This window comes from Colossoma macropomum, unplaced genomic scaffold, assembly GCF_904425465.1.
Source record: "Colossoma macropomum unplaced genomic scaffold, Colossoma_macropomum, whole genome shotgun sequence".
Classification (NCBI taxonomy): Eukaryota; Metazoa; Chordata; class Actinopteri; order Characiformes; family Serrasalmidae; genus Colossoma; species Colossoma macropomum.
The window spans coordinates 35,150,554-35,176,362 of record NW_023494787.1 but is presented as its reverse complement, the minus strand read 5'-3'; the positions used below and the strand labels follow the sequence as shown (position 1 = coordinate 35,176,362).

The following is a 25,809-nucleotide window of genomic DNA, read 5'->3' as shown; positions in this document are numbered from 1 at the left end:
CAACTACTCAGCTCCGCCAATCAGCGCGCAAAGTGGCTTACAGTAGCCAATGAGAAGGCGAGTAATATTAGAGAAGGCGGAGCGAGCTGTCAAAGACCGGCTAATAGACAGCGCGCTCGGGCCAATCAGGTTGTGGGAAAACAAGAAACAGCTGGTCAGACCTGAAACTGTACCATCCAATGGGGACGCAGGGAGCGTCTAGTGAGAGGGAGTGGGAGGGTGAAATGAAGAAAAATAACACTATTCACCAATCTACGGCTGCACACGTCGAATGCTGACGCCGTGCAGATACTTATAATACGGTGCCCGTTGAAAAAAGATGGTTTTGCGGCTCAGTATTTTTAAGGCGTTATGTCCAAACACCTGTTGGGGAAACTCCACTTTATCTGTTAAAGATGTTTTGCTTAAAGGAAGCTATTCCGATATTCTTTAATATGGCACCGGACATGAAGTATACATTATCATGAGTCATTATCATTTTCAGGCTGTACATATGCTACAAACTTTCTTACACAGGCGTGTGTATGAAATAGTAGCTAGCAGGAAGACGCTAGCTTTCTTTTTGACTCAACTTCCCATGACTGCATCTACCGTAACGAATCTAGCCAATCACAGAGAGTCGTCTGACGTCTACGCCCCGTAAATCCCACCCCCCGTCCAACCTGAGTGGAGAAGGAGCGCTAACGTCACCAAGACGATCCGGGATTGGTCCACTGACAGGGAGTCAGCAGGCCAATGAGCGGCCACTACGACGAGCTCATTATGCTTGTTGCCATCACCGAGACCAAACGGGAAGGGCTGAGAGTGCGAGTAAATTAGTCTAAAGCAGGGATTACAGTTTAGTACCTCAGAGTGTGACCCATATACATCCCCTACACTGCAGTTCACTTAGTACTTTGGCCCATTTTTCTTCCATCGTGCATTACATGCTTATTCGAGGCTGACTGAGCATGCAATTGAATGAATGTTAGAGTATGTGTGGGAGGGGTGGATATGTGTCGTGTACGTACATAGTATATGTAAGAGATGGAAAATGTTTGTGGCAAGATAACTGTGTGCTAGCGCGTGATGGCGATAATCAGTGTGTATATGTCACATCTCAGCTGCATACCGTGTGCGGTTATTACATGCATTGGAAGGTTACATAACTGATGCACACACGCACACACACAGCCATAGAAAGAGATCTGTGTGTATGCACCACGCCCTGGCATAAGCATACATTGCTGCCTTCGCCTGCCTTATTTTGGTCACAATCCTTCAACACCCAGTGGAGGTGAGAACTACATGAATAATGACATATATGCAATTGCAAATTGTAAAGTGATTGCAGGGTATGAATATTCAGCTTGCAACATTTTAAAAATACATTTCGCAAAAGTGTTTTATTTTACTTCATGTCACACACATACTTCATGTACTGTGCGAAAGTCAGAGACACATTGCATTTATTTTATTTCCAGTCAGAACAGACATTATATACAATTCAGTCATTTATTAGCTTCAGGAAAATATATAGGACACATGCACTCACAGAGCGCCATTAGGAACACTTATACACCTTCTCATTCATGCAATTATCTAACCAGCCAATGGTGTGGCAGCAGCACAGTGCATAAAATAATGCAGATACAAACCAGCAGCTTTTGGTAATGGTCACATCAACCAACAAAATGGGGACATAATGTGATTCCAGTGATTTTGATTGTCACATGATTGTGGTGCCAGATGGGCTGGTTTGAGTATTTCTATAACTGCTGATCTCCAAGAGCCTCTAGAGTTTACTCAGAATGATGCAGTAAAAAAAAAAAAAAACATCCAGTAAGCAGCAGTTCTGCGGACAGAAATGCCTTGTTGATGAGAGACATCAAGACATCAGAGAATGGCCAGACTGGTCTGAGCTGACAGAAATGCTATGGTTACACAAATAACCCCTCTGTACAATTGTGGTGAGCAGAAAAGCATCTCAGCATGCATAACACATTAAACCTTGAGGTGGACAGGCGACAACAGCAGAGGATTATGTTGGGTTCAACTTCTGCCAGCTAGGAACAGAAAGCTGAGGTGGCAGTGGGCAAAGGCTCACCAAAACTGGACAGTGGAAGACTAGAAAAATGTAGCCTGGCCTGATGAATCTCAATTTCTGCTGAGGCACAGAGTTTGGCACCAACAGCAAGAATCCATGGAGCCCACCTGTCTTGTCAACAGTCCATGTTGGTGGAGGTGGTGTAATGGTGTGGGGAATGTTTTCTTGGCACACTTTGGCCCTGTTAATACAAATCAATCATTTCTTGAATGCCACTGCCTTTTTACGTACTGTTGCTGACCATGTGCACGTCTTCATGGCTGCAATTTACCCATCTTTTAATGACTACTTCCAGCATGATAATGCACCGTGTCACAAACTGGTTTCCTGAATGACAATGAGTTCAATGTTCTTCAGTGGCCTTTCTAATCACCGGATCTGAATCCAACAGAACACCTTTGGGATGTGGCATAGCACATGAAAGTGCACCTGAAAAATCATGTCAACATGGAGCAGAATCTTAAAGGGAACGTTTCCAACATTATGTGGAATCCATGCCATGAAGAATTGTGCTTCTAATAAAGTGCTTGGTGAGTGCATGTTTAAAAGAAGCTTCCTCAACTAATATTTTTTTTAGTATTTTTTCAGTATTTAGTGTGCCTACCCTTTGCATTTATTACAGCTTCTGTTCTTTTCGGGAAACTTTAGTCTTGTAAAAAAAAAAATCTGCAGGGATATTTTTCCATACCTACAAAGTTCACTTTTAGAAGTTTCATTTTGTGCTTCTCACAATTAAAGTAAACCCAAAAACATTCAGTGATGTTGAAGTCTGGACTAGAAACATAGCAGCATAGTGTTGTCTTCTCACAGTGGAAGGATGGACAGAAATACTTGTGGATTTTTTCAGATCTGAAGCAAGAGTGGAGCCTGACTTTCTTCTGTCTCTCAAAGATAAAAGCTTTAAGTACTGTTTATCTATGGTGACAGTTTTGCTGGTCTACCAGGTTTCCTCAGTTGTTAGGAGTCCCATTTTCTCTATACCGTTTGTAAAACTACAGTTTTGGAAAGTCCTGTTTTTCCATAAATTTTCCTTTGATTTTATCCTTCTTTATTGCAAGTGGATTGTCTTAAGTCTAATCTCCTCACAAATATCCCTTGAAAAATGATTACTGCAAATTAATTAAATGAAGCGTGGTCTCTGATTGTTGCCCAATACTACATGTGAAGTTGGTCTCATTATCACTAAAAGTGTAATAGAAAATTTAATAATGTGGTTTGATCAGAGGCCAAAAGTGCTGATTTGATTTGCAGGGAAGTTGACAAAAGTGAAAATGAAAGTAAAAGAGGAACCTGAAAATTGGTTTATTCATACAAAATTGGTTTATTGCTCATAGTGCAACACTGAGGTGTTAAAGCACACAGCTGAAAATGAAGTGACAAAGACTTCTTGGTCATGAAGGAAAAATAGTTTGTGCTATAAGAGCAGCAGAGGTGGGAGGATAAAAGTTTGAGGAAAGAATATGAAAGGGCGCCTTCTGTCTCACAGTGGAAAGGCCAAAGCAAGCAGAAAGTTTTGAATGTTCAGGCTAAACACAGGACACTTCAAACTCACATGACACTCAGTAACGAGAACCAATTATGGAGGTCTGACTCATATACACACACTTACACACATTCACACACACGCACACACACACACACACACACACACACACAAGCACAGATGTAAACAAGTAGCCTAGCTTACAAAAAGTAGCAAAGGTGTTAAGAAACCCAGAATACAGTAAACCTGTCTTTAAAAGTAGTTTTTAACGCATAAAAGGCCAAAAAGGTATAATCATAATAATAATAACAACAACATAAAACCACATACCACATACATGACATTTAACTACAACAAACATATTCTGAGTTTAGTATTAAGAACTCTGCCCTTCGGAGGTCTCCTATTTGCATGCTTTTTATAAACAAATGCACATAAAGGGAACTACACGCAAAAAAAAAATGTCCCCGCACATAAATGTTAGGTAGCAGAAAATGTTTCGGTCACAAGACTATCATCAGTGCAGCAAAAACAGTTTGCAGGTTATACCCTCCCAATGGATTAACCACATGACTCTCCTGAAACAACATGCTCAGACTACCCTTTTACGCACACTGTCTAAGTCAAGCACAAAGTAATCTTTTCCCCCACTAAACTGAACCATAAAAAACATACCTTCATAAATAATCTCTCTAAATAAAATAGTTTCTATAGATCATTGCTTTGTATTAGTAAAATCTGTTCTACAACCTATTGTACTTGAATTAAAAATTATATTTCCATATCTAGGAGTTTGCCTGTTCTCCCCGTGTCTGCGTGGGTTTCCTCCGGGTACTCCGGTTTCCTCCCACAGTCCAAAAACATGCAGTCAGGCTGATTGGACGTGCTAAAATTGCCCCTAGGTGTGAGTGAGTGTGTGATTGTGTATGTCTGTCTGTCTGCCCTGCGATGGACTGGCGACCTGTCCAGGGTGTATCCTGCCTTCCGCCCAATGACAGCTGGGATAGGCTCCAGCACCCCACCGCGACCCAGAAGGATAAGCGGTTTAGATGATGTATGTATGTATGTATGTATGTATTTCCATATCTAAGCAATTCAGGTTTAGTCTGATGGATAAAAAATATTTAATGCAATAATAATTACAGATTATTACAGATTAATTTTGCCTCAAGGATAAATAATAACAGTCTATCTTCCATAGTAACTATAGATTGTTGCTAAGTAAAAACAGCATCATTGACCAGCATGCATCTCCAGCACAAAAACAAGAGAAAATGTATAACTGATCTCAGAGGAGCAGCTAGAGGAGCATATATAAACATGAGTGAACTAGGCCTTAAATGGCGATGTGTGCAGGTTGTAATGGTCCCCTTTGTCCAGTGGAGGGCAGACAAATGCTTGTTCTCACAGAATCAGATCAGTTCTCATGATGAGGAGTATCAAGAGAAATCAGCACAGATATTGTTGGCCTCGTTTTAGCAAATGAACAGAAATAAAATATGTTGAGATGCTGAATCAGAAGTAGAAAGCAACCTATGCTCAAAAACAGTAGTTTAATGGCAGAGGTCAGTAGAGCAGCCTAAGCACATACAGGTGAAATAATGACTCAAGTAAAAGGAAAGTAGCAGCTGTAAAAACTGCTTAAGTACCAAGCAACTTCTGAGTGGAACTGCTTATAGGAACTGAAGTTTGTTGTAAATAAATCAGTCAGATGTGTTAATCACAGAGTAGTACAGGTGTTGTCATCAACGTAAAAATAAAATGAAACATAAATAAGGAATTATTAATTACATGTTAATGACTAGAATTTAACCACTTAAAAAGCTGATTCCTTTTCTTACCAATATACTTGAGTAAAGTAAAAGTAATGTCATTTGAAAATACTTAGGAAGGTGCAAATCCATCAAAATGTTCTCAAGTACATGTAACTGAGTAAATGTAACTAGTTACTGCATACCTCTGTTTAATGGTGGGGAAATGATTGCAAGAATGAATGATTCTGGGTTTCGTGGAAGACCTTAAAATGAGTATGTGAACCCCCTCCCCCCAAACAATAATAAACAAAAAAAATAAAGCAAACATAAAATACAACAAATGAAAAAACTAAGACAGAATGGGCTGCTGTCCATTTAAAGTTGACCTGACGTTTACTGTACTAGTCTGGACACAGCATCTGAAAAGTGAGCAAAAATCCACAGTGAAAAAATACACAGGCAAGTCATACACATTTTATTTCATCAAATATGTTTTATAAATAAATACATTTCATTCATTCATTAGATCATAAATACCTTAAAAATCATTAATAAGCCGTTACAGCAGAAATAAAAAGGACAACAGTGAGTTGTTATGTCTGATGAATAGCAATATCTGATGGAGATGACAGGTATAATGTTGACTGATGGTAAAGACAAAGTAAGTGACCAGCAAGATCTGAGGTTTAACATTATAGATATTTACTATCTGATAAGCAACAGGTTACTTTACTGTTTTTTTTTTATTTATAACTGCTTATTAATAATTTATTGATAAATAATTTGTGTTTATAGCTGAACTAACAACAACTGATAAAGTAACTTTAAACCATTTTATAAGGGCAGTCTTTTTGTAATGTAATACCAACAAAAATACATTTTTGGCTATTTTTATACATTTACATTTTTTTTTTTTTTGATAAATATACTGTACATGTGTTTTTTTCTCCATATAGGAACAGTGGGTCACTTTGGCTCTACCTTGACTCTACTTTGACAAATTATGAAACCAGCCTTATTTACTTCTACAGCTTAAACTCACTCCAGTGATGATGAGAGTGAATGAGAGATGAGGAAGATGTGGAAATCCGAAATCACAGAGTTATTCAGGATTCTGGTTCAGGTCGTAGCAGTCCACAACATGACTTCACACACAATGGCTGAATTAACAGGGAAACACTTGGCCACTCTCACTCTCTCCCTTGCACACACGCTAATTAGCCCCCTTTGTTACGGCCCATTGCTGGCCCACAACTCCCCTTTCTCCCCCCAAGCCTTGACCTTTGACCTTGCCCCAAGCGAGTCAACAAAATCTTCCCAGCATGAGTCTCAGCCCCCTCGTCACTCCCGCATTGAGAGAATGGCTCCTGCTGAGTGTGATTGGTCATGAAGTGTCTGATTGACAGAACAGGGTTACAGAGGCCTGGAATAGTGCTTGGATTGACTGATAGACCTTAAAGAATGCTAACAGCTCGACAGTGACAAAATGCAGAATGCGTGCAAACTGGACTTGTTTGTTGGTAGATGGGTGGATACAGTGAGTGCTTTACAGCTGTTGTGTCGTGTTGTAATGGGGGGGCGTGTTGTGGTTTGTGAGGCAAAGTTGGATTTGTGATGACAATGGATGCTTTGTATTATACTGGCAGTGAAAAAGAATTACTCATATGCCTGCATGTCATACAGTGATTATTTTTAGCTACTGCTTTTGATGTATTTGTCTGTCTTTTCACTTAAAAGAGAAAACCTACAACATATGATGGACAGTGCAAGACGCCTCACAGTTCATGAAGTGAAATCTAGGCATTTAAAAACCATTTAAAAATTGATTTATGGAACTGCTTCTAAAACATTCTTCACTGCTGTGTGCAGGACATCCGCAGTGTTTTTTTCTCTGTTTTATTGTATCTTAAAAGTATCTTAGTGTGGGGCCACACTCTCTAAATCTCTCATTTTGAAACAATGAACCTAACACCCTTAAAGCCTTCACACAACCCTGCCAGAAAATGGACGACAGACAGACATTACTTGAAGGTAAGACGAGACGTAAGAACATTTAAATTTCACAATCCCGTTGAGCCACGGTGAACCGACTTCTTGGTTGCACTGAGATAATGACAAAACTTCGCAACAAAGAAAGAACAATGCCAGTTGGATTCAGCAGGTGGCGCTGTTTTCATAACAATGGCCGAATGGCAGAAACGGCATAAAGAAATTATTTGAAAAATATATTTTTTCTAAGCAAACTCATTCAGTTTCTGGTGATGAATTTAGAGTTTTACAAGTTAACCAACAATTTGTGACTGAGTAATGGAAGTAATGGAATAGGAGAAAAAACCTCTTGGGAAAGTCTCCTGAGAACTTCCCGTCCGATTGGTAGGCACTTCCTGGTTCAGTCTGTTGGGCTACACCTACTGAAGCATGTTTTGAAGCACTGATGGAGGGTTTGCTGTGCTTTCTCCCTCGAGCACCAATGATTATCTGTTTTTCTGATCCTATATTAGTTCCACTGAATTCTGTATTAATGTAGCTAAAAAGAAAATATTCCAGGTTCTCCGTAGACCTAAACCAACGCAAAGGAACCAAATGAAAATCTTCAACTTATTTCACGTTTTAGAAGCGTTAGAAGCGGTAATCTATTATTATTATTGTTAACAAAGCATGATGTCCAAATGTCTCCATATCAAAGTCTACATGCTTTGCAACTACACACAGCTACACATTTACACCTAAAAGTCTTTTTTTTTTTAAATTGGGACACTTAACATTTAAAAAGCAGCAACATGTGGCCAGTCCTTGAAGGTGCCTAGTCAATACTTGCGTCGAGTTCCTGTTCCTGACACACCTAAGCCAGGTAATCAAGGGCTGCAGAACAGTGATTCTGGCTCAGAGCTGCTAGGAAGTGCAAACGAACAAAAATGTGGACTGGCTAGAGGTGCCAAGACTGGCTGGAAATCTTTTTTTCTGCATTAGGATGCATATAAACCTATTAATAAGCCAATAAAACATTGATCAGGGTCATTGCTCATTTATAAGAGAAATTCGCCTACATTTTCCACCTGTTTCTAAAATGGTCACTTTCCATGGACAACGAATCCAACATGGTTTCCTGTACTCAGTCAAACAGAAAACCTGTTGACTCAACAACAGGCAGTTACTTCAAATTACTGACCAACTAAATGCTACAGTTGCAGCAGGTAGAGTTCAGGCTGGAAAATGCTGGAGTATTCCTTTAATGAAATCACCCACTCAATACCTGTCATCAAACTCTAAACCAGTAACCACATAGGGGGAAAAACGGGTTTAGCTCTGTCTACCTTTATGAACTACAGTCAGTGTTTGGTTGCAGACCTGGTAATGACCAGGATTTGTTATGACTGCTCAAGACCTAACTGGCACTGGGGGTAAGAAAGGTGAGCGTGCAATACTGCAGCAGCTAGTAGCTTCAGGTCAGTGTCTGATATACTTCTTTTTAAAAATTGTTACAAGGGAAGTTCTGTCAGAGTCTACATAAGTGTCCATATTATGAAAGAAAGGCTTATCAGACCCCCTTAAAGGGAAATCTTTCAAAGATGAAAGCTTTAAGTAGTTTATCTGATGGTGACAGTTTTAAAAATATCTGTATCAGTGGTTCTCAAACTGGTCCTCTGGGTCCCCTAGACAGGACACAGCAATCACTTATTTTGCTTTGTCTTTCCCCTTTCCAATACAAGTGGATTACCTTGAATCTAATGTCCTCAGAAATATCTCCTGGAAAATGGAAAACTTGCAGGCTGTTTTGAAAATCAAATAAATGTAGGGTTGTCTCTGACTTTTGCATAGTAGCAGCTAAAAATACAGAGATAACGCAAGTCAACTTTGACACGGTACAACAAGGCATCCGACCAAGTCTGAATGCAGAAAATCAGGTGGCAGTTAAAAGAATTTCAATTTTAGCCTATTATTACATGTAAGTAAATGCAAGAAAATGACAACGGAGACAATTTGATCCACATTTACCGGTTTTTAATGAACCCTGATTACAGTTTTAATTACAAGAGGGGAAAAAAAGAAAAACTAGAGTATACACGTTTCCTCTTGATGTCAAGTCTCATCTCTTGTTACATAACCGCTGAGAAAGTGTGTGTATTAAAGAGAGAGGGATAAATGGATAGAAAAGGAAGAGGCCTTATACACAAAGAAATACAATGTCTTTTTCTTACATAGTCCTCCAAAATGGAAAAATATATGTACACAAAAGAAAAAAAAACAAAACAAAACACAAAAAACATTAAGATAAAAATAACATGATAAGATAATGTTACCCCTTCCCCTTTACCTGTTTTTTTCTTTCATATAATTACAAATAAAACCAGCATAGATACAATGCCAGAGAACGGTATTTGCCATTATGTAGTTTAAAAGGAACAAAAAGATGGTGGAATATACCATTAAAAGGTTTTAATCTGGTGAAGCTAATTTTCAGGAAAGGGGTACACAAAAAAAAAACAAAAAAAACAAAAACAATCACTGTTAAAAATAAATGGTAATATTAACAAGAACAATAAGTATAATAAAAACAGCAATGTTTATACTGAAGAGAGGAAAAAATATATGTAGATATGTGTTGTTTACAAGTATGAGTAAGGCAATTGTCAGGTTGAGCTGGTGTAAGGCTGTACTGAAGAACGGAATCCAACAAGGAAAAAATAAGAGGAGGAAGGTGAAAGAAAGTGGGGGGCACTAAGGCTGTGGGCAAAACTTGTTCTCCTTGCTGATTACTCAGTACGTATTCAGCATAATGAACACTTTTTGGTGCGCACTGTTGAGTGCGAGATATGCAGTGGGAGGTGGGGGGCAGAAAAAAATTGACTTGAACCGTATTGTGGTAAGTGTTGCAACTTGCCTCTCAGTGACTACAGGCAGTTCGATTAACTGATGAATTACGTCAGTGGAGCATCACAGGATGCTTTGCTAGCTCAAATCCCCATTAACTTTCTGAAAAATAATTACACCAAGCCTGTGGACGAAATCCCATCTGGGTTTTCGCATTAGGTCTAAACTAAGGCCGTGGTTGGAATGGTCCTGTGCTATTTCCTCTGAAGAGGGGCAGATTCTCTGAGAACAGTCCATTACCAGGTTATGTTGAGACAGCACTAGAGACTGGCATGAGCACTGAGCTGGAGTTCTGAGCCAAAAAGTGTCAAGTCAGTTGTGTTCATCCAATTTTTTTCCCTCCTTCACTCCTTGGGAGAAAGAGTGCTCTCAATCTGGAGCTCTCCATAGAGGCCAAAAAAAGTATAGGCATTTGTGTGTGAACACAGGTGAGTGTGTTAGGCGTGTAAATCTACAAGAGGACGTAAAATACAAGATTCAGCTCTGAAGGACTGATCATTTACAGTCATTTTGCCTTTTCTCCAATAACACTTCATTCACTCTAAGTAAAGCACTGTAGGTTCCCTGTGACTAAATATTTTGAGGTCACCTTATGTATATTCTCCATATATTCTTAATTTTTTTAAAAATATAAATCTTATCAAAACCAGAGTTTTGAATATAGATAATCTGTATCAAATATATATAACTAATATTTGCAATACATAGAGAACATGTGGGCTTTATAGTTTATCTAATTTAGGATATTTTCCTCTATGCTAAAAAAATATAAAACAAAGGCATAATAGCAGTGTTTGAGGTCATGTTTCTAAGGCTTCTGTGGGAGTGGGTGTGTGACCACGGGAGAGTACTCAAAAGCTTAGGGCAGCAAGTCTCCTATACAAAAAGGCACAGTCTCACTTTTTGTTCTTTAAAAGGCTTTCTGAAATACAGAGACTATATTCTAAGTGAACCTATATAGTCGAGGTTAGGTCTTAGTGAAGTATGCCTGAGATTTTTGCCCTCAAACCCTCCTTGTTTTTTTGTTTTTTTTTTATTAAATTTTATTTCCCCTACCAAGTAGCCAAGAGCTTCAAAAAGCATTTGCTAAAACCTTTCATTCATCACACGATCATCCTCAGGTTCAAGAGCAACCTCTTTCATGGTGCACTAATATTTCTTTCAGCGTTAGAACTGCTCAAAAACACAAGAGAGAGATGGGAGAAAGCAGATCCATACTTTGTTGCAGCCAGGGGTTCATGTCCATCTTAAATGAAGTGAGAAACACACAGACCACAAATCTCTTTTGCATCAGGGATGTATATACATGTGGGTTAAAAGTGGTCCCTTTAACAGAGGCTGATCTGACCAAATAGCATTGGGACCCCTTGTTGGACCCCAAGGGCATTAAAAGGCAGTGCTTAGCGGTTAGCATGTTAGCATTAACAGGTCTGAAGGCAGTGACTGTATGTGGAGATCTTGTTTTGGGAGCAAAGGTTAGCTTGTTCAACAAAAGGTGAGATTGTTCGGCAAAGGTCTCCATGAGGACCTGAGACTTGTTTAAGAACTGCAGGCTGACAACCATTTTGAAGTTCACATCAGTTAAAGTGGGCTATCACCTTCTGTGTGTGACTTCCAAGAATGTCTAACTTCTAATGAGGAGTTGCCCATTGTAACTCCAGACGCCATGTGCACAGGAGAGAAGGTCAATAGGGTGAGAAAGGACATTTCTCGATTTGTTTGGAGAGTGCCCACCCCTCCTTCACTCATTGCGCTCAGTACTGTAAACGAGTGCAATGACCTCTAGTTCAGGCACTTCTGTTTTATCTTTAATCTGTTTCGAAAAGGCATTGCGAGTATCCCCATGTCCCAAATGATAGGGTCTTTGATGATAGGGGTGCAGATGAATAAACACATCCATTTTATGGTACATGTCTATGTCTATGAATGGTCAAGCCAGTGAGTTGTATCGGTAATGTGAATGGGAGGGTGTGTGAGCAGGATTTTGTAATGGTGGCAGGAGGGGTCAGTATAAGCCATTCTTAGTGTCTCAACACCTTAAAGTCAGAGAAGATGTGTTTCTGTAAGCATGTTTGACAGTGAGCATGATACTTCAGATATTCATGCTAGGAAAACTGATACGAGTGACTGAGTAGAATTGTTCTGTTTTCAGCCAATGGTTCTCAATGCACTTTAGTTTGTATCCAAGTCAAAATGAACTAAACAGAGGCCTGTGGGACCATCTCTCTATGTCTGAGAGCATGCATTCATGTCTTCTCAGCAGCCATTATTCTCTAAAGACAGCTGCGCCGTTGCTCTCTGCAGCTCAGAGCTCACTCTCCTCTGGCCTGTGCCCAGAGGTGCAGCCAAACTTACAGGGCTCTTTCCATCTCCATTCTCTTCCACCCTTTTAGGCTCTGCCTCTTGGACAGGCTCCTCCCTCTCAGCACGGCTCTTCTTGTCCTCAGCTTCCTCGGCTTCAGCTTCCATGCGTTGGTCCTCACTCCAGCGTCGTTTGAAGCGAAGCTTCAGGGGGATGCAGCGTGTTCCCCCGGGACTGCTGGGGGGACCCTGGCCCAGGCCTAGCTCTCTGGGCTCAGCTTTGAGGCCCAGCAACGCCAGGCCAATACCAGCACCAGAAGTCGGAGCAGCTGGGGTCTTGAAGACATCTTCCTCAAGATCATCATCGTCCACAATGCTGTCATTACAGGGTGGAGGAACAGGGCCTCCATTGGAGTGGGGTGGGGCAAAAACATCACAATTATCATCTTCCTCACTAATATCTGTGACTTCCACCTCTTCCTCAGATTCTATGTCTGAGATGGGCTCAACCTGGAAAAGAGTGGGGTGGGGTTAAAAAAGTAAGTTAAATTATCTTTAGTTTTTACCTATGCTATAAAACTATGTTGCAAAAAAACACAGTAAATACAAACCTTGATTTTTGGTGGCCCTCCTGAGCTGTTCACCAGTCCAGACGATGCAGAGTTAGAACCCTGGCTGGAGGAGGAACCTAGTCCTGAGGTGGTTATTGAAGGGGTGTGTCCTGCCCCAGACGCTGGGAGGCCTTCTCTTTGTTTGCGGCCAAGTGGTGGAGGCTGTAGCTTGAATTTGAAGGGTGAGAGGTGAGGCTCCTCAGGCTGGTGGTGGTGTAGGGTATGGGTAGGGGGGTGTGGGCCTGCTACTGCTGAGCCTCCAAGACCCTTGTCCGGACGCTGTGGCTGAGGGATGACTATGTTGGGGTAGTGCAGAAAGGCGCGTGGGCTCAGGTGGTAGTTGTAGACGCTCTGGGTGTGAGCCTGCAGGTAGCGTTTCATGTCCTCTGGATTGAAGGAGAAGTGGGAGCCCAGCATAGGAGACAGGGATGGGGAAGGGGTGTAGGGTAAGTGCGAGGTAGGGGTCATGGACAGGGCTGGGGAGAGAGGCGGGGCCAGTAGACCTCCAGGACCAGGGAGAGGGGACACGGGGAAAGGGGAAAGGGGCTCGGGGTGCACCCTGTGAGGGGGTGCATGTGGGCCTCCACGTGGCAGCCCCGGTGGATTGGGAGGGGCACCGTAGACACGAAAGAGGGAATCATGGGAAAGACGAGGGTGGAGGAGATTCCTGAACACACGGTCAGCTGGGCGGTCATCGCCTGCAGCCACACCAGCTTCCTCAAGCTCAGAGTTGGTGGAGGTCCCGTCACTGCAGTCTGAGACAGAGCCACGTGCCATTCGGCGGGCCACAGCACTAAAGACACCTGGACTACGCAGCTCCTCGCTGGGGGAAAGCACATCTGATGGCGTGGATGGAGGAAAGCGGAAATGGGTGCCCACTCCAGAGGGGACAGGAGGAGCACTCTGGGGAACTCCTGAGCCTAATAGTGTAAGGAAGAGAGAGAAAGAATGAAAGAGGAAAAAAAGTCAAATGAAAGGAAACCACAGAGGACAAAGAAAAAAACAAACAAACAAATAAACGGAGTCTTTTATGTACACACATACAAAACAGTTGCGTAACTAAGAAAAAAGAAAAAGAATAAGAAATGCTTTCCCCACAAATATTTTGTTTGTACACAACAATCACTTGGCCACACCAATCTGTTTACCTGCAGATCCCATGTCTATGAATGGATAGTTGACCAGCACCAGCTTGTTGAAGTTAAACTTATAGGTGAATCTCTTCCCTTTGGTCTTGTGCAGAATCCTTTTGTTGTAGTAGTATCTGGGGGAATAACGTTGGCATGGTTACACATCTGTGAAGGACATCTAAATTCAGTGCAGTTTACCTGAGCTTCAACTCAAGGGTCAGAAGACATTTGCAAAGCTGGGGGTATTAAACAGTGGAACTTTGAGCCCAATTGTAAGCAGAACAAGTAAAATCATCACCAGCAGGCTCCCAACACTTTGACCTCTCCTATAACAATCAAGTGAAGTTTTTCCTCTTTCTATTAGTGGTCACAATGTTGAGTTGTTCTCTTCCTAGTCCCAACAGGCATTCTCAACTTTTGCTAAGAGAGGGTGAGAACAAGCTGACCGAGACTACTGGGCTGAGGCATAAAGGTATAAAGGTAAAAAGTATAAAAGCACTGATTAATTTGTTAAAAAAAAAAGGTGTAATGACACACACAATGCGTAGCATCCCTGAATATGTGCCCTTTGTTCATAATGTTAATGTTTGCATAATGCGCACAGCACACATACATGGATGTACATATTTTCAATCTTTTGTGTACAAAGTGTCCTGTTTTGTTTTTCTTCAGCTTTAAAACATTCTTGAGGCACTGAGCTGCATTTGTGCAGTTGAGATGCATTGGGATGTATTGTCACACTGTTAAGGGAAGCAGAGGTTTTCAACAAATACATACTGAGTCAGAACAGAGTAAAGGGCACACATGCACACACACAGGTCAAACATGCTGAGGCACACAGAAACATACTCTTTGAAGTACATTTGAACTCACTTCAAAAAAGGACACAAAGAGCTCAAGCATGTCTGTTCTCATGTGCGTGCTGCTGTACAGCATTCACTTCCAAAATGTACATTGTGCCAATGCAGCCTAAGCACTCAATCCATCCTTTTCCTTTCATTAAACTCAGTGTAACACAGAATAACATTATCATGGTTAATGTTTGCCAAAGACAGAAAAAAAAGACAGGGATAAGTGGTCTCATGCATAAAAATATGCCTTAAAAACTTTATGGAAGACAGGGGTCCCGTTACATCCAGCATAAAGCTAACAAAGCGTTCCACAATAAGACAGGTCATACCCAACAGTCAAATACGTAGGTGGTACTATGATGGTGCATGGGAATTGCTTGCTGCTTCAAAGCCTGGGCAACTTGAAGAACCATGAATTCTGCTCTTTACCAGAAAATCCTGCCTTGAAGCGCAATAAGGTTACACAGCAAGACAATGATCCAAAGCACAAGTCCATATCTGGAATCTCAAAAGAAACAAAATAAAGGTTCTGGAGAGCCCTGACTTGAACCCGATTAAGATGCTGCTGCAAGACAAATGGGCAGTTCAGGCTCGAATGCAGTTGTTGCTGCTAAAGGTGGCATAACCAGTTAAGTTTAGGGGCAATTTCTTTTTCACATGGGTGATATAGGTGTTGCAATTTTTTCTCCACAATAAACAAAATGACTACTGTTTTGGTGTTTCTTCATGTTCTCTGTGTCGTGTCTTACATTTTATGTGAGGATCTGAAAGCTTTAGTGCAACATATGCAAAAATAGAGGAAATCAGAAGGGGGCAAATAGTTTTTCACAGCACTGCATGTTCAATGACAGATGTTTTGTGGTGGTCACTCAGCTGTGAATTGTGATGAGACTTTGTTAGCTAATACTAAATTGTCGCTCACCCACATGCTCTATAATTCAAAGTATGTAGAGTTTGTCCCCACCTTTGCTTCTATACTTCTGGGAAGGCTCTAAACTAGATGCTGGAACATTACTGTGAGGATTTGACTGCAAACAGCCACAAGATGATGTTATGGATCACAAACGCCACTCCAACTCTTCCCAAAACGTATGCAGTTCCAATGCTCCACAGGCCAGTGCTGGGCAGCTTTGTACTTTTCAAGCCGGAGCTTGAAAGATTCCTCTCTTAAGTAATTTGTAACTTTGTCTCAAAAGCAGAGAAATGTTTGAGCGGTTGAATAGAACAGGGTATGCTTAGCTCCTAATACATTTCACATTCAAATACAGTTCTGAAAGAGGACACCCTTCCTTTGCAATTTATGTAACTCAATAACTCATATAAATAACTCAATGAAGTAGGCACAAAACATATTAGACTAATGCAAAGAAAATCTACATCTCTGAGCTCCAGAAAAGTCAAGAATTTCCCCAGAATCTCCAAAAAGGAGTCAATCAGCTCCCATACTCATTTTCACACTTTTCCAAGCTTGGTCAACTAACATTTTAATGACTGAAAAAGTCATCAATGCCAGTGCTGTCAAGAAAATGAATACATTTTCAAATGTCTTAAGTTTACAGATTTCACAAGATTAAGGGCCAACAGAGTTTGCCCAGAGTTTCCTGATGAATGATGCCGTGAAGAAATATCACCTCTAATTCAATCATTTTCTTTTACTTTGTTATGTACTCTCTTCAGTACATTTTCCACATTTAGATATTGAGATACATCTGTAGTAATATTAATTCTCACACTTCAAGGTAGCTTCATTTGGTCAAAACAACTGGACACTTTGGCGTACCAATCCAAGCTCTCTGTATGTTTGCTTCTTTTAACAGACTACTGATAAAATTATGAAACTAAAAGTCTAATTTCTGGTAACAGCCCGTATGTAATTTTGAAGTTTGTGTTGGCCTCTTGGATAGCCAAGTGGTGGAAAAATATAGTTCAAGAATCCAAGAATAGGTAACCTGTTTAAACATGTTTGAATGCAAATAGATATACTTTATTTCTACTACTTTATTTCTACTATATACTTTGTTTCTACTCTTATACTTATGTCTATTTTAATTTCTATTTTCTAATTTCTATTTTTAAGTTTGTGAAATTGTATGTCTTGCTACCCTAACACTGCAATTTCCCTTCAGGATCAATAAAACCTCTCTTTCTATCTCTCTCAAACATGGTGATTGCTTCAAAAAGTGGAATGCGTGTTAAATATTGACTAAATTATAACAAGGTTCAACAAGTTAAACAATTTATTAAATTTTTCATTTTACTGCTGTAATTTGGGTCAGGTTTGCTAAAATAAAAACCTGCATTTTGGGGGAAAAAAAGTTGCATTTTGGTTTGGTCTGCCATAGTACAAGAGGCACAACTTAATGCAGCGCAAGATGTAACTTTTTTTTTTTCCGTTAATCAGATTCAAGTAAGTGCTTTCAGTCAGCCTCTCGTATTACCATAGCAACATGAGCTGCAAATTTTGACAGCTAACTGACCAATATTTCTCAAGATTCACCCTGATGTCTGAATTTGCTCCATGAAAACTTTTTTTTAATCATGAATGTTTTAATTGTATGTATAAGACACAATTAACACCTAGATTATTTTATTCATCCTCTTAGTGGCTGTAACGTAGGACCGTTTTGAAGCATGTAAACAATTCACAGTGAGAGCTAGCCAGGATAAAGTATAGCCTCCACATGGTGAGGTTAGTTTTACAACTAAGCCTCCCCAAATAAACAATGAAAAGTGCACAACCCCCATTTAAACTCAAAACAGTTAATCTTCTACCATTCCAAAATTATTTTAAGAGATTAAAGTATATAAAAGATAAAACATTTACATTTTAATTTATTACACTTATGTACTTTGTGGTAAAAAAAATCTGTGTGTTTGTGTTACTTTTGATGGATATATTCAGGTTGGAAAGCCCACTTAATTTAAACAGCAAAAAATTCTATTAAATTTACTGTGTTCACCCAAATTTACCAGACATTTTGTGATTGTTACAACTAGCCATTCAGTTGGTTACAAATAAACCTGTATAAGGGGTATACAGGTACATTCACACTCACACTGTTTATGGCTGTGCTAGAAACAAAGTTTATGCTTCAATTTGTAGCAGAAATGTCAGATGTGTATTAAGAGCAAGTTTGGGACATGTGATTCAATGTTGGACATTTTTTACTGGCCAAAAGAAACAAGAACCTAATCGGCACTGTCTAAAAGAAAATCCAAAGTACTTTGTACACCAAGTACAAAGGGTAGAAGGGGGAGTGAAAAATCTTAAAAGATGTAGTATGAAACATTTGACTTTGACTGCAATGATACTATGTGCCAAGATAAAATCTCTCATTGTGTCTCAGCCATATGCAAGAAGCAGGAGAGATTTCTTTAAAGAAATTCACCTCTGTAACTGCATGTTTTAAGGAGAACTGTAAAATGTGTATCAGAAAAAAATGTGTGCCTAATGTGAGAAATAGAAACTGTGCCCATGTGTGTTTGTGAAAGGCACCAAATTAGGTGACCTGCATTCCACGACACACATGGACACACAGACACACACGTGGAGCACAGACGAGATCCCTGTTCTTCAGTCTTCTGTGAAACCTCAGAAGCTCCACTGCCACATAAAAGAGCTGCCGACTCCACATCTTTACTACACTCCCTATGCTGGATTGGGTCTCTCTTTTTTCTCCATCATTCCCTCCTGCCTCTTTGAAAAAGAGAAAGAGTTCTCTTCTCAGAAGCAGCGGAAGTGTGCTCATCCTGTTAGAGAAGGCTGATGTGATTTTGATTATTATGGGATGGCAAGGACAGGTTCAGCGGGTTTGAGTGGGCATTTGGTGTTGCCGTGGAGACTAGTGCAAAGACCTGAATAACATGTAGACAGTCAGAAGGACTGCGGTGCAGAGGGAGAATAGTGAATGTGGATAGGGATGGGGAAGAAAAAAAATTGAAACAGGAAAAAAATTAAGATTAAGGTGACAAAAAAAATAAAAAATTCAGTAAAAAAGTGGAACTTGCCCTACAGAAAAAGGTTCTCACCACCTTAGCTGATTTTCTCTTAATTTCACCTCAGCTTGAAAACACTACAATATATTAGAAAAGGGAAGTTCAAGCCAAGTGGAATCACTCTACTGATAAGCATCTTTCAGATCAGAACAGATGACAAACATAGAAAGATGTAACATTTGGTCCATCCTCACCTGAGTGCTCGGCTGAGCTTGTCATAGTTCATCTGCGGTTTGCACTTGCGGACTCCCCACAGTCGTGCCACCTCATCTGGGTCCTTGATCACAAACTCGCCATAGTCGCCTTGCCAGGCAATGACATCGTGGTACTCCTCTTTCCTCAGCAGCTCCAGAATGAAGTGCCAGAGCTGGATCTGTCTGGAGCCTGGGCTTGATTCAGGCTTGTAGGCCCATTCTGGGAAGGCAAACCCTGGAGGGTACAAGAACAGTTTGGCAGAATGAATACATGTAACTAAATTAACTTCTTAATCAAGCAAGCTGCCACCAATGTACCCCAAGCTGTATTACCTTTTTTTTTTATTTATGAGATGATTGGTGAATAGAACATATTTGATCTCTAAACACATTGACGAACAGGAGACTAGATTTCTGCATATTGGTGTCTGGCATGTAAAGTTACTAGACACAAACATCTAAGTGAAATTAAGTGAATCTTTGAAGGACATCACTGTGTGGGAAGTGTTCATTTCACTGTAGTTCATCCCCACTTTTCAGAAGATCAAACAAGAATGACACAGAAGGTCATCATTCTCTTTCTGCTTCTGATTTGATCTCTTCAATCATAATTTCAAAAGTCCAGACTTAGTTAGGGTGAGCTGGTTCTCAACAGCCATAAAAGAACTGGCCTTTAGTGTGAATGAAACTATCACTGGAGTGTGTATGTAATGTCTATGTAAACCTTGTTTAAGTCACTCAAAGTCAAGCGTGTAAAGAGTAGAGCTGCAATGAATAGTCAATAAAAGTTGACAAATATTCAAAAATTATGAAGCAAATCCAATAACCAATATTTTTACCTCTTTTACGAAATGGCACATTTCGGTGTACCAGTTTTTATCAGTCTGGTATCTATTGCTGATTAGAAACAATTTTTTTGTTTATTAAGCTAGGTCACCACTAGCATGCAGATGCAGAATATCTAAAGACAACAAGAGAAACTGCTTCCATGTCATGCAAAAACAACTGTTTGTAGTTGGTCATTTTGAACGTCAGTCAAATGGGCCCTTTCTTGCCAAAACAGGCAGTTCTTGACAACGTCAAGTGATGAATCCCCCAGCTCTCAGTGACAGATAGTTAGGAATCTTGACAGCCACACTAAACTGTTTCAGACCTCTATTTTGAGGTGATATCAGTCTTAATTCTCTTGTCCAGTCCAAATAAGTTTCCTACTGTTCTGGTTTGCTAGAGAGCCAACAACAGCTATCAACAGTTCAATTTAATTCCTGACAATAAATAAGAGCGTGCTGGTTAGGGAGCTCTCTAGAGCAAAAGGATCAGACTGTAGTGAGTGTTAAGACCACCATGACTGAGTTTAGCATGTGCCATGGAATAACAGTTTTCGAGCAGTTTAAAAACCTTGATATATAACCCAAAATATAAGTTTAACATGGCATTGTTGAAAAGGCCGTTTCCTCTGCTCTCCTGCACCATTCATCACAGACATGTTCAGTGATGCCAGATTGGAAGGGATCCCCCTGATTATCAGTTCATTAGTGGTGTTTTTTTCAATATCTTGTAGTACTTCTATAAAGTTGCATAAATAAAAAGCAAAGTAAGTAAATCAAGTTTATGCAATTGACAAACAGCAAATTAATGATAAATTATGATAAAAGACAAAACAAAAAACAAAAACATAGTTTTGACAGAATTTCTAATAGCAAATCTAGGTAGTTTTAGAATACAGGCATAGAAGTCTGTATTTGTGTTTTTAAATAGTTTTAAACTCAGCATCCTTGAGGTGGCAGTCAAAACAAAGCTCAAGCCCATGCCCACACAGAGGTGGTAGAACAGAAGTGTGTATATGTGCAAGCGTTCTAAACTTATAATTGACGCAATACTTAAGAGTAGAAGGTCACACCTAATGAAGTGTCTGCATTTTCAGCATCGGCACTCTATGTGCTCCGATTACAAAAAAAAACAAAAAAAAACCTATTACATACTCTCTGTCTCAGAGATAAACACGTACATGAACCTAGAAACAGAAACTGCACAGTATTAAAAAAGCCCACTATAGGATTTAGAAGTTTTCTTTTGCTGTTACAATTTAGCCTTCTAATATATACTGCAATACACCCTTGACAGTCATTATTTATATCAGTCACATCTAAATCAGCCTAACTGCCATCAAAGAAAGAGTAAAAAGTACAGTATCATTGGACCAAGGTGATTGAAAATGTCTGGCACAGCAGCTAAAGGGAGTGCAGGCATGCATGAGCCTTCAATGAGCATACTAATGCAGTAATACAGAGCTGTGCCTCATAAAAGTTAATTTGTTTTGGTTTTACACATCCGGTCTATTTAACAGCATGCATTATTTTTCCCTAATGACTCCATAGCAAACGTTGCTCTGTGCTAGATGATACTTAAGGGCTAGAGAGATGATGTCCTTGTGATGCAAGTGTATGCTGTAATAATCCTGCTTCTGAAATAAGGACTTCCCAGACAATAGTTCATGAGTCAAAGTATGTCTATTGGAGGTGGCTTGATTATTGACAGCCTTATGAATTTGTGCATCACACATATTCCAGAGTGCAAACGCTTTTCTGTTGTTTCTGAATATATGTTCATCACACAGTTTAAAACATGAAGAGGAAGAACTCTATAGCTGATATTGGTGAAAACTTCAGTTTAGTTTTTCAGTTCTAGACAGAATATGAAAAAAAAATCATCACACTACGTCCTTTAATTATAAAACATTCCAGTCTAGACATTGTGATATTTAAGTTAGTAATTACACCATATAAGGAACCACACACAGTAAAGAACAATGGCCGGGTCTTTAACTCAGATCCTATCACTTACCTCACTGTGTGGCTAGTGGTCTGAAAATAAAACAAAATTCCCACACTTAAAGCAAGAAACACAAAACGTCCTGGCACAAAGTGTGTTTTGCTGACTGCGGTGCCAGGTGTTGCAGGGTGTTTGGTGCTTGACTACTTATAAAGCCCATCGCAGTGTTAGCTAGTTAAAGCAGAACAGCTCGGTGTTACCATCAGTGCTAGCACATTGCCAACCCCACACATGTGCTGTAGGGAACACACTGAGCAGAGGCAGCAGGCTGACTGAGGCTCCACAGGCTATTTCTCAATGTCCAGGAACACTCTTCTGCAACCGATGATGCAGACTGGCTCACACTCACTCAGGCTGTAGTGTTTAACCTGTGTAAAGGCTAGGGCTGGACCTAAATATTTGACTCTTCAGATACATTTATTAGTTGGGTAGGTATTAAATTTTTTTTTGGCCAAATGTAGGCCATCAATAAAGGGGCAAACTGTAAAATACTGTAACGTTCGGGGTTCTCGTGAGAAACTTGCATGGTTATGGTCCATTATGCAGCTTTATTTTTAATTTGCTGAAAACGGCACCAAAACACAACAAGAAGAAAAGCAGACTCTCCACCGCCAAAAGCTAAAAAACACAGCCCTCTGCTCTAAACCGGAAAACCCACCACTCCTGCCGTATTCAGGTTCATCATCATAAAAGTCCCTGTACAAATGAACCTAAAACAGCCCGAGACATTTTTTCTTAAAACCTGTACTACTTACAATGTTGTGGCAATGCCAAAATACATTTTGTCAGCTGTACAATATTTATACTTTTTAGCACAGCTTGAATGTGGAAATACCTTTTACACCGGCGTCGGACGTGGATTTTCTGAACAATTTTTTCTGCCCCCTTCCAAGGATCAGGACATCCCTACCTCAGCATATTTTAAATATCAAATGACTTCACTTTTCTAGTATGTTTTGAGAGCAATCTAGCTGATCAGTGCAGGTTCATTTTGTACAGGTTCACATAGCAGCAATAATTCTGCTACTTTCATAAGCCTGGAGATCAACTCATGTCATGTTTGAGAACTGATGTATTGATGCTGATCATGAAAGATGGAAGATTTCCCACTTTTTCCTGCCAAAATCCTGCCATTTTATAATGCAGTCTTCACTCAAAAACCATGTGGGTGTTTTTAACAACTAAGAACAACATATTTTTAACACATTTGATATTCTGTGAGAAAGTTGGAAGACTGCATAATATTTTATTTCCCTTAACACCTGAACTTGACTATTTGGAATTTTAATTCAATGTCAATTCTTAATTGGGAAACGAGTAAATAAAAAAAAATAAATAAAAAAAAAAGATTGGGAGTGAAGCAGGTATTGCAAATACTACATTTTAGGCCTGACAGAGCTTAGGTTTTGACATGAATTAAGACTATTTGGGCAAAAGGAGAAACACTGTAGGCTTAGGCAGCCAAACATTGTGCTGCACAACTGCGGACTGTGATTCTCGTCTTTCTGCTGCGTTACCACTCTGTAACTCTCTCCTGAAGTTCTGTGCACTTTGTAATTTTACATCAGATGGCAAGTTTTGCAGAACAGAACAACAAAACAATACCCAGAGATGTACTTAGAACTGGCCTCACATCTACAGTACATTTTGTTTGCTCGCTGTAATTGACAGACAAGTCCACACCACACAGATGGGGCTCATACATGACTAGTTGAGTGTGTGTGGGACAAGACCTCGAACATGTGAGTGGGCACGCAAACACACGCAGCATCCCACTGTGCATGTGCGTCAGTGCTGACTCACGGCGTATGTGCGAGTGTTTGTCATTCAGCATTCACAAGAAGTGCACCTTTTCCCTCCGCTCTCATCCTTTTCTCTCTCTCTCTCTCTCTCTCTCTTTTGCTCCCTTGCTCCCACACCATCTCCTAGCAACAAGACACTTCAGCTCTATAAATACACATGTAGCTGAAAAAAGGCAAAACAAAATTCAATTAATCCAGAAAAAAAGACTCATGAACTGGAACTACAGGCACCGTTACTGATTTTTGATGACCGCTACAGATCCAAAATACGCTGTCGCTGGCAGACACAGAGCAAATGAATTTTTCCCAAACTGTTTGCACGGAGGCCTTTTCGATTATGTAGATGCCCTCAAAAGTATGCAGTAGCAGCCTTCAGCTTTAGCAAGTAAAATAAAATAACAGACAAGCTCCACAACTCTGTACTTTGAGCCACTTTGTGGGGAAAAACAAATGAATTACGGTGTCTATATCTACTAGACATGCTCTATGGCTGCGAAGTGGAACTGACAAACTGAACATAGCAGACAGATGAAGGAGAAAGAGCGAGAACATTAAAAAGAAAATCACTGAGAAAGTAAAGATTCGCCGATATGTGGTTTCTGACAAAGAAGACAAAGCAACAACTAAATAAATAAATAAATAAATAAATAAAAGAATCAGACTTTTTTCAAAAACGAATAAAATGACAAATAATAATAATTAAATAAAAAATTATTCAAGCACACAGTAGCACAAGCTTAACAGAGGTCTTTTGGGCAGAGTTTGAGGAAGAGCTTTATAAACTACCAATCTGAAGAAATTCCAAACAAACCAGTGCACCATACCACACCTGGCTTTAACCACCAGGCAAACGACAGTGCACACAAACATGCTCAAAGTGCAATAACAGCTATAACAGGTATGTCCCCGATGTCTGTGGCCTCTGCTGGGACTGCTGTTTCTCAGATGGTTACTGTCACCACTGGGTATACAGAGTTGAGAGACCACCTGACAAAACACACATACACACACCCACCCACACATTCACACCTCACCTAGTAAACATATGCGCAAACACCCTGACACAATCCTTACCTGATACAAATAGTCCGAACCTGACTTACTGAGATGATCAACCGTGTAGTTGACTAAAACATGATTTGTAGAATTAACAATGTCATCAAACAGTGAAGATGCTCCAATACTGTTGGATGCCTCAGGCACTTTGTTTTGGTTGTCTCTCTCTAAACAGTAGGCTGATTTTTCTGGTTTGCACAGCTTGCCTGTCTCTGTCCAATTTATACATCAACCAGGAAAATTCAAATTAGTAAACCTGTGCTGTTTGCAACAGATGCTTCTGACCAAATGTGACCAAATAAATGATACAGAAAGTAAAAGGGAGATGTATCAGACAAATTACTATATATCAGTTACGATCTCACTCACTCACAACTTTTTCAAATACATAAAGAAACGAGGTTAGGGCTGAATGATTAGTCATTTAGTATGCATGCACTTTTTTTAAATCGCAAGAGTAGCAATTATATCTTTATATCATTGTCTTAATGTTTTAAATCAGAGTTTTAATTGGCCTAATAACACAGTTTGTGAAGTGGCAGTCTGGTCCACTACATTCAATTCTCAAATCTGAAAAAAATGCATGTGCTGATTTTCTTGTTTAAAAAAACCCAAAAAAAACAAAAAAAAAAAAAAAAAAAGGGTGTGCAGCTTAATTTACAGAAAATAATTACATTTTAAATCACAATTTTAATATTTATAGTATTCGGGTACGTCATTAAGAAGACCACTTCGCCATGTTGACAGGCAAGCTTTAACTCTGACCGTGCTCTGATAGAGCTTGTCTCATCACCGTTACTGCAGCTACAACCCTGCAGGTGGATAAAATTCAAGAAAAATA

The 25,809-nt window shown here is 39.8% G+C and overlaps 1 protein-coding gene across 2 annotated transcripts in view; it reads right to left on the bottom strand.

Moving 5' to 3' along the window:
* Window positions 1-9,303: 9,303 nt before the first annotated feature.
* Window positions 9,304-25,809, bottom strand: part of erf (Ets2 repressor factor) — a 32,651-nt gene continuing 16,145 nt past the window's right edge. For both annotated transcript variants that reach the window (XM_036567108.1, XM_036567109.1), the window contains exons 2-5: window positions 19,279-19,513; window positions 14,256-14,371; window positions 13,108-14,027; window positions 9,304-13,006 (exon numbers count right to left, since the gene is read on the bottom strand). In XM_036567108.1, the coding sequence (XP_036423001.1) occupies window positions 12,452-13,006; window positions 13,108-14,027; window positions 14,256-14,371; window positions 19,279-19,513 (1,826 nt within the window). In that variant the 3' untranslated portion in view covers window positions 9,304-12,451. The remainder of the gene's footprint in view (window positions 13,007-13,107; window positions 14,028-14,255; window positions 14,372-19,278; window positions 19,514-25,809) is intronic.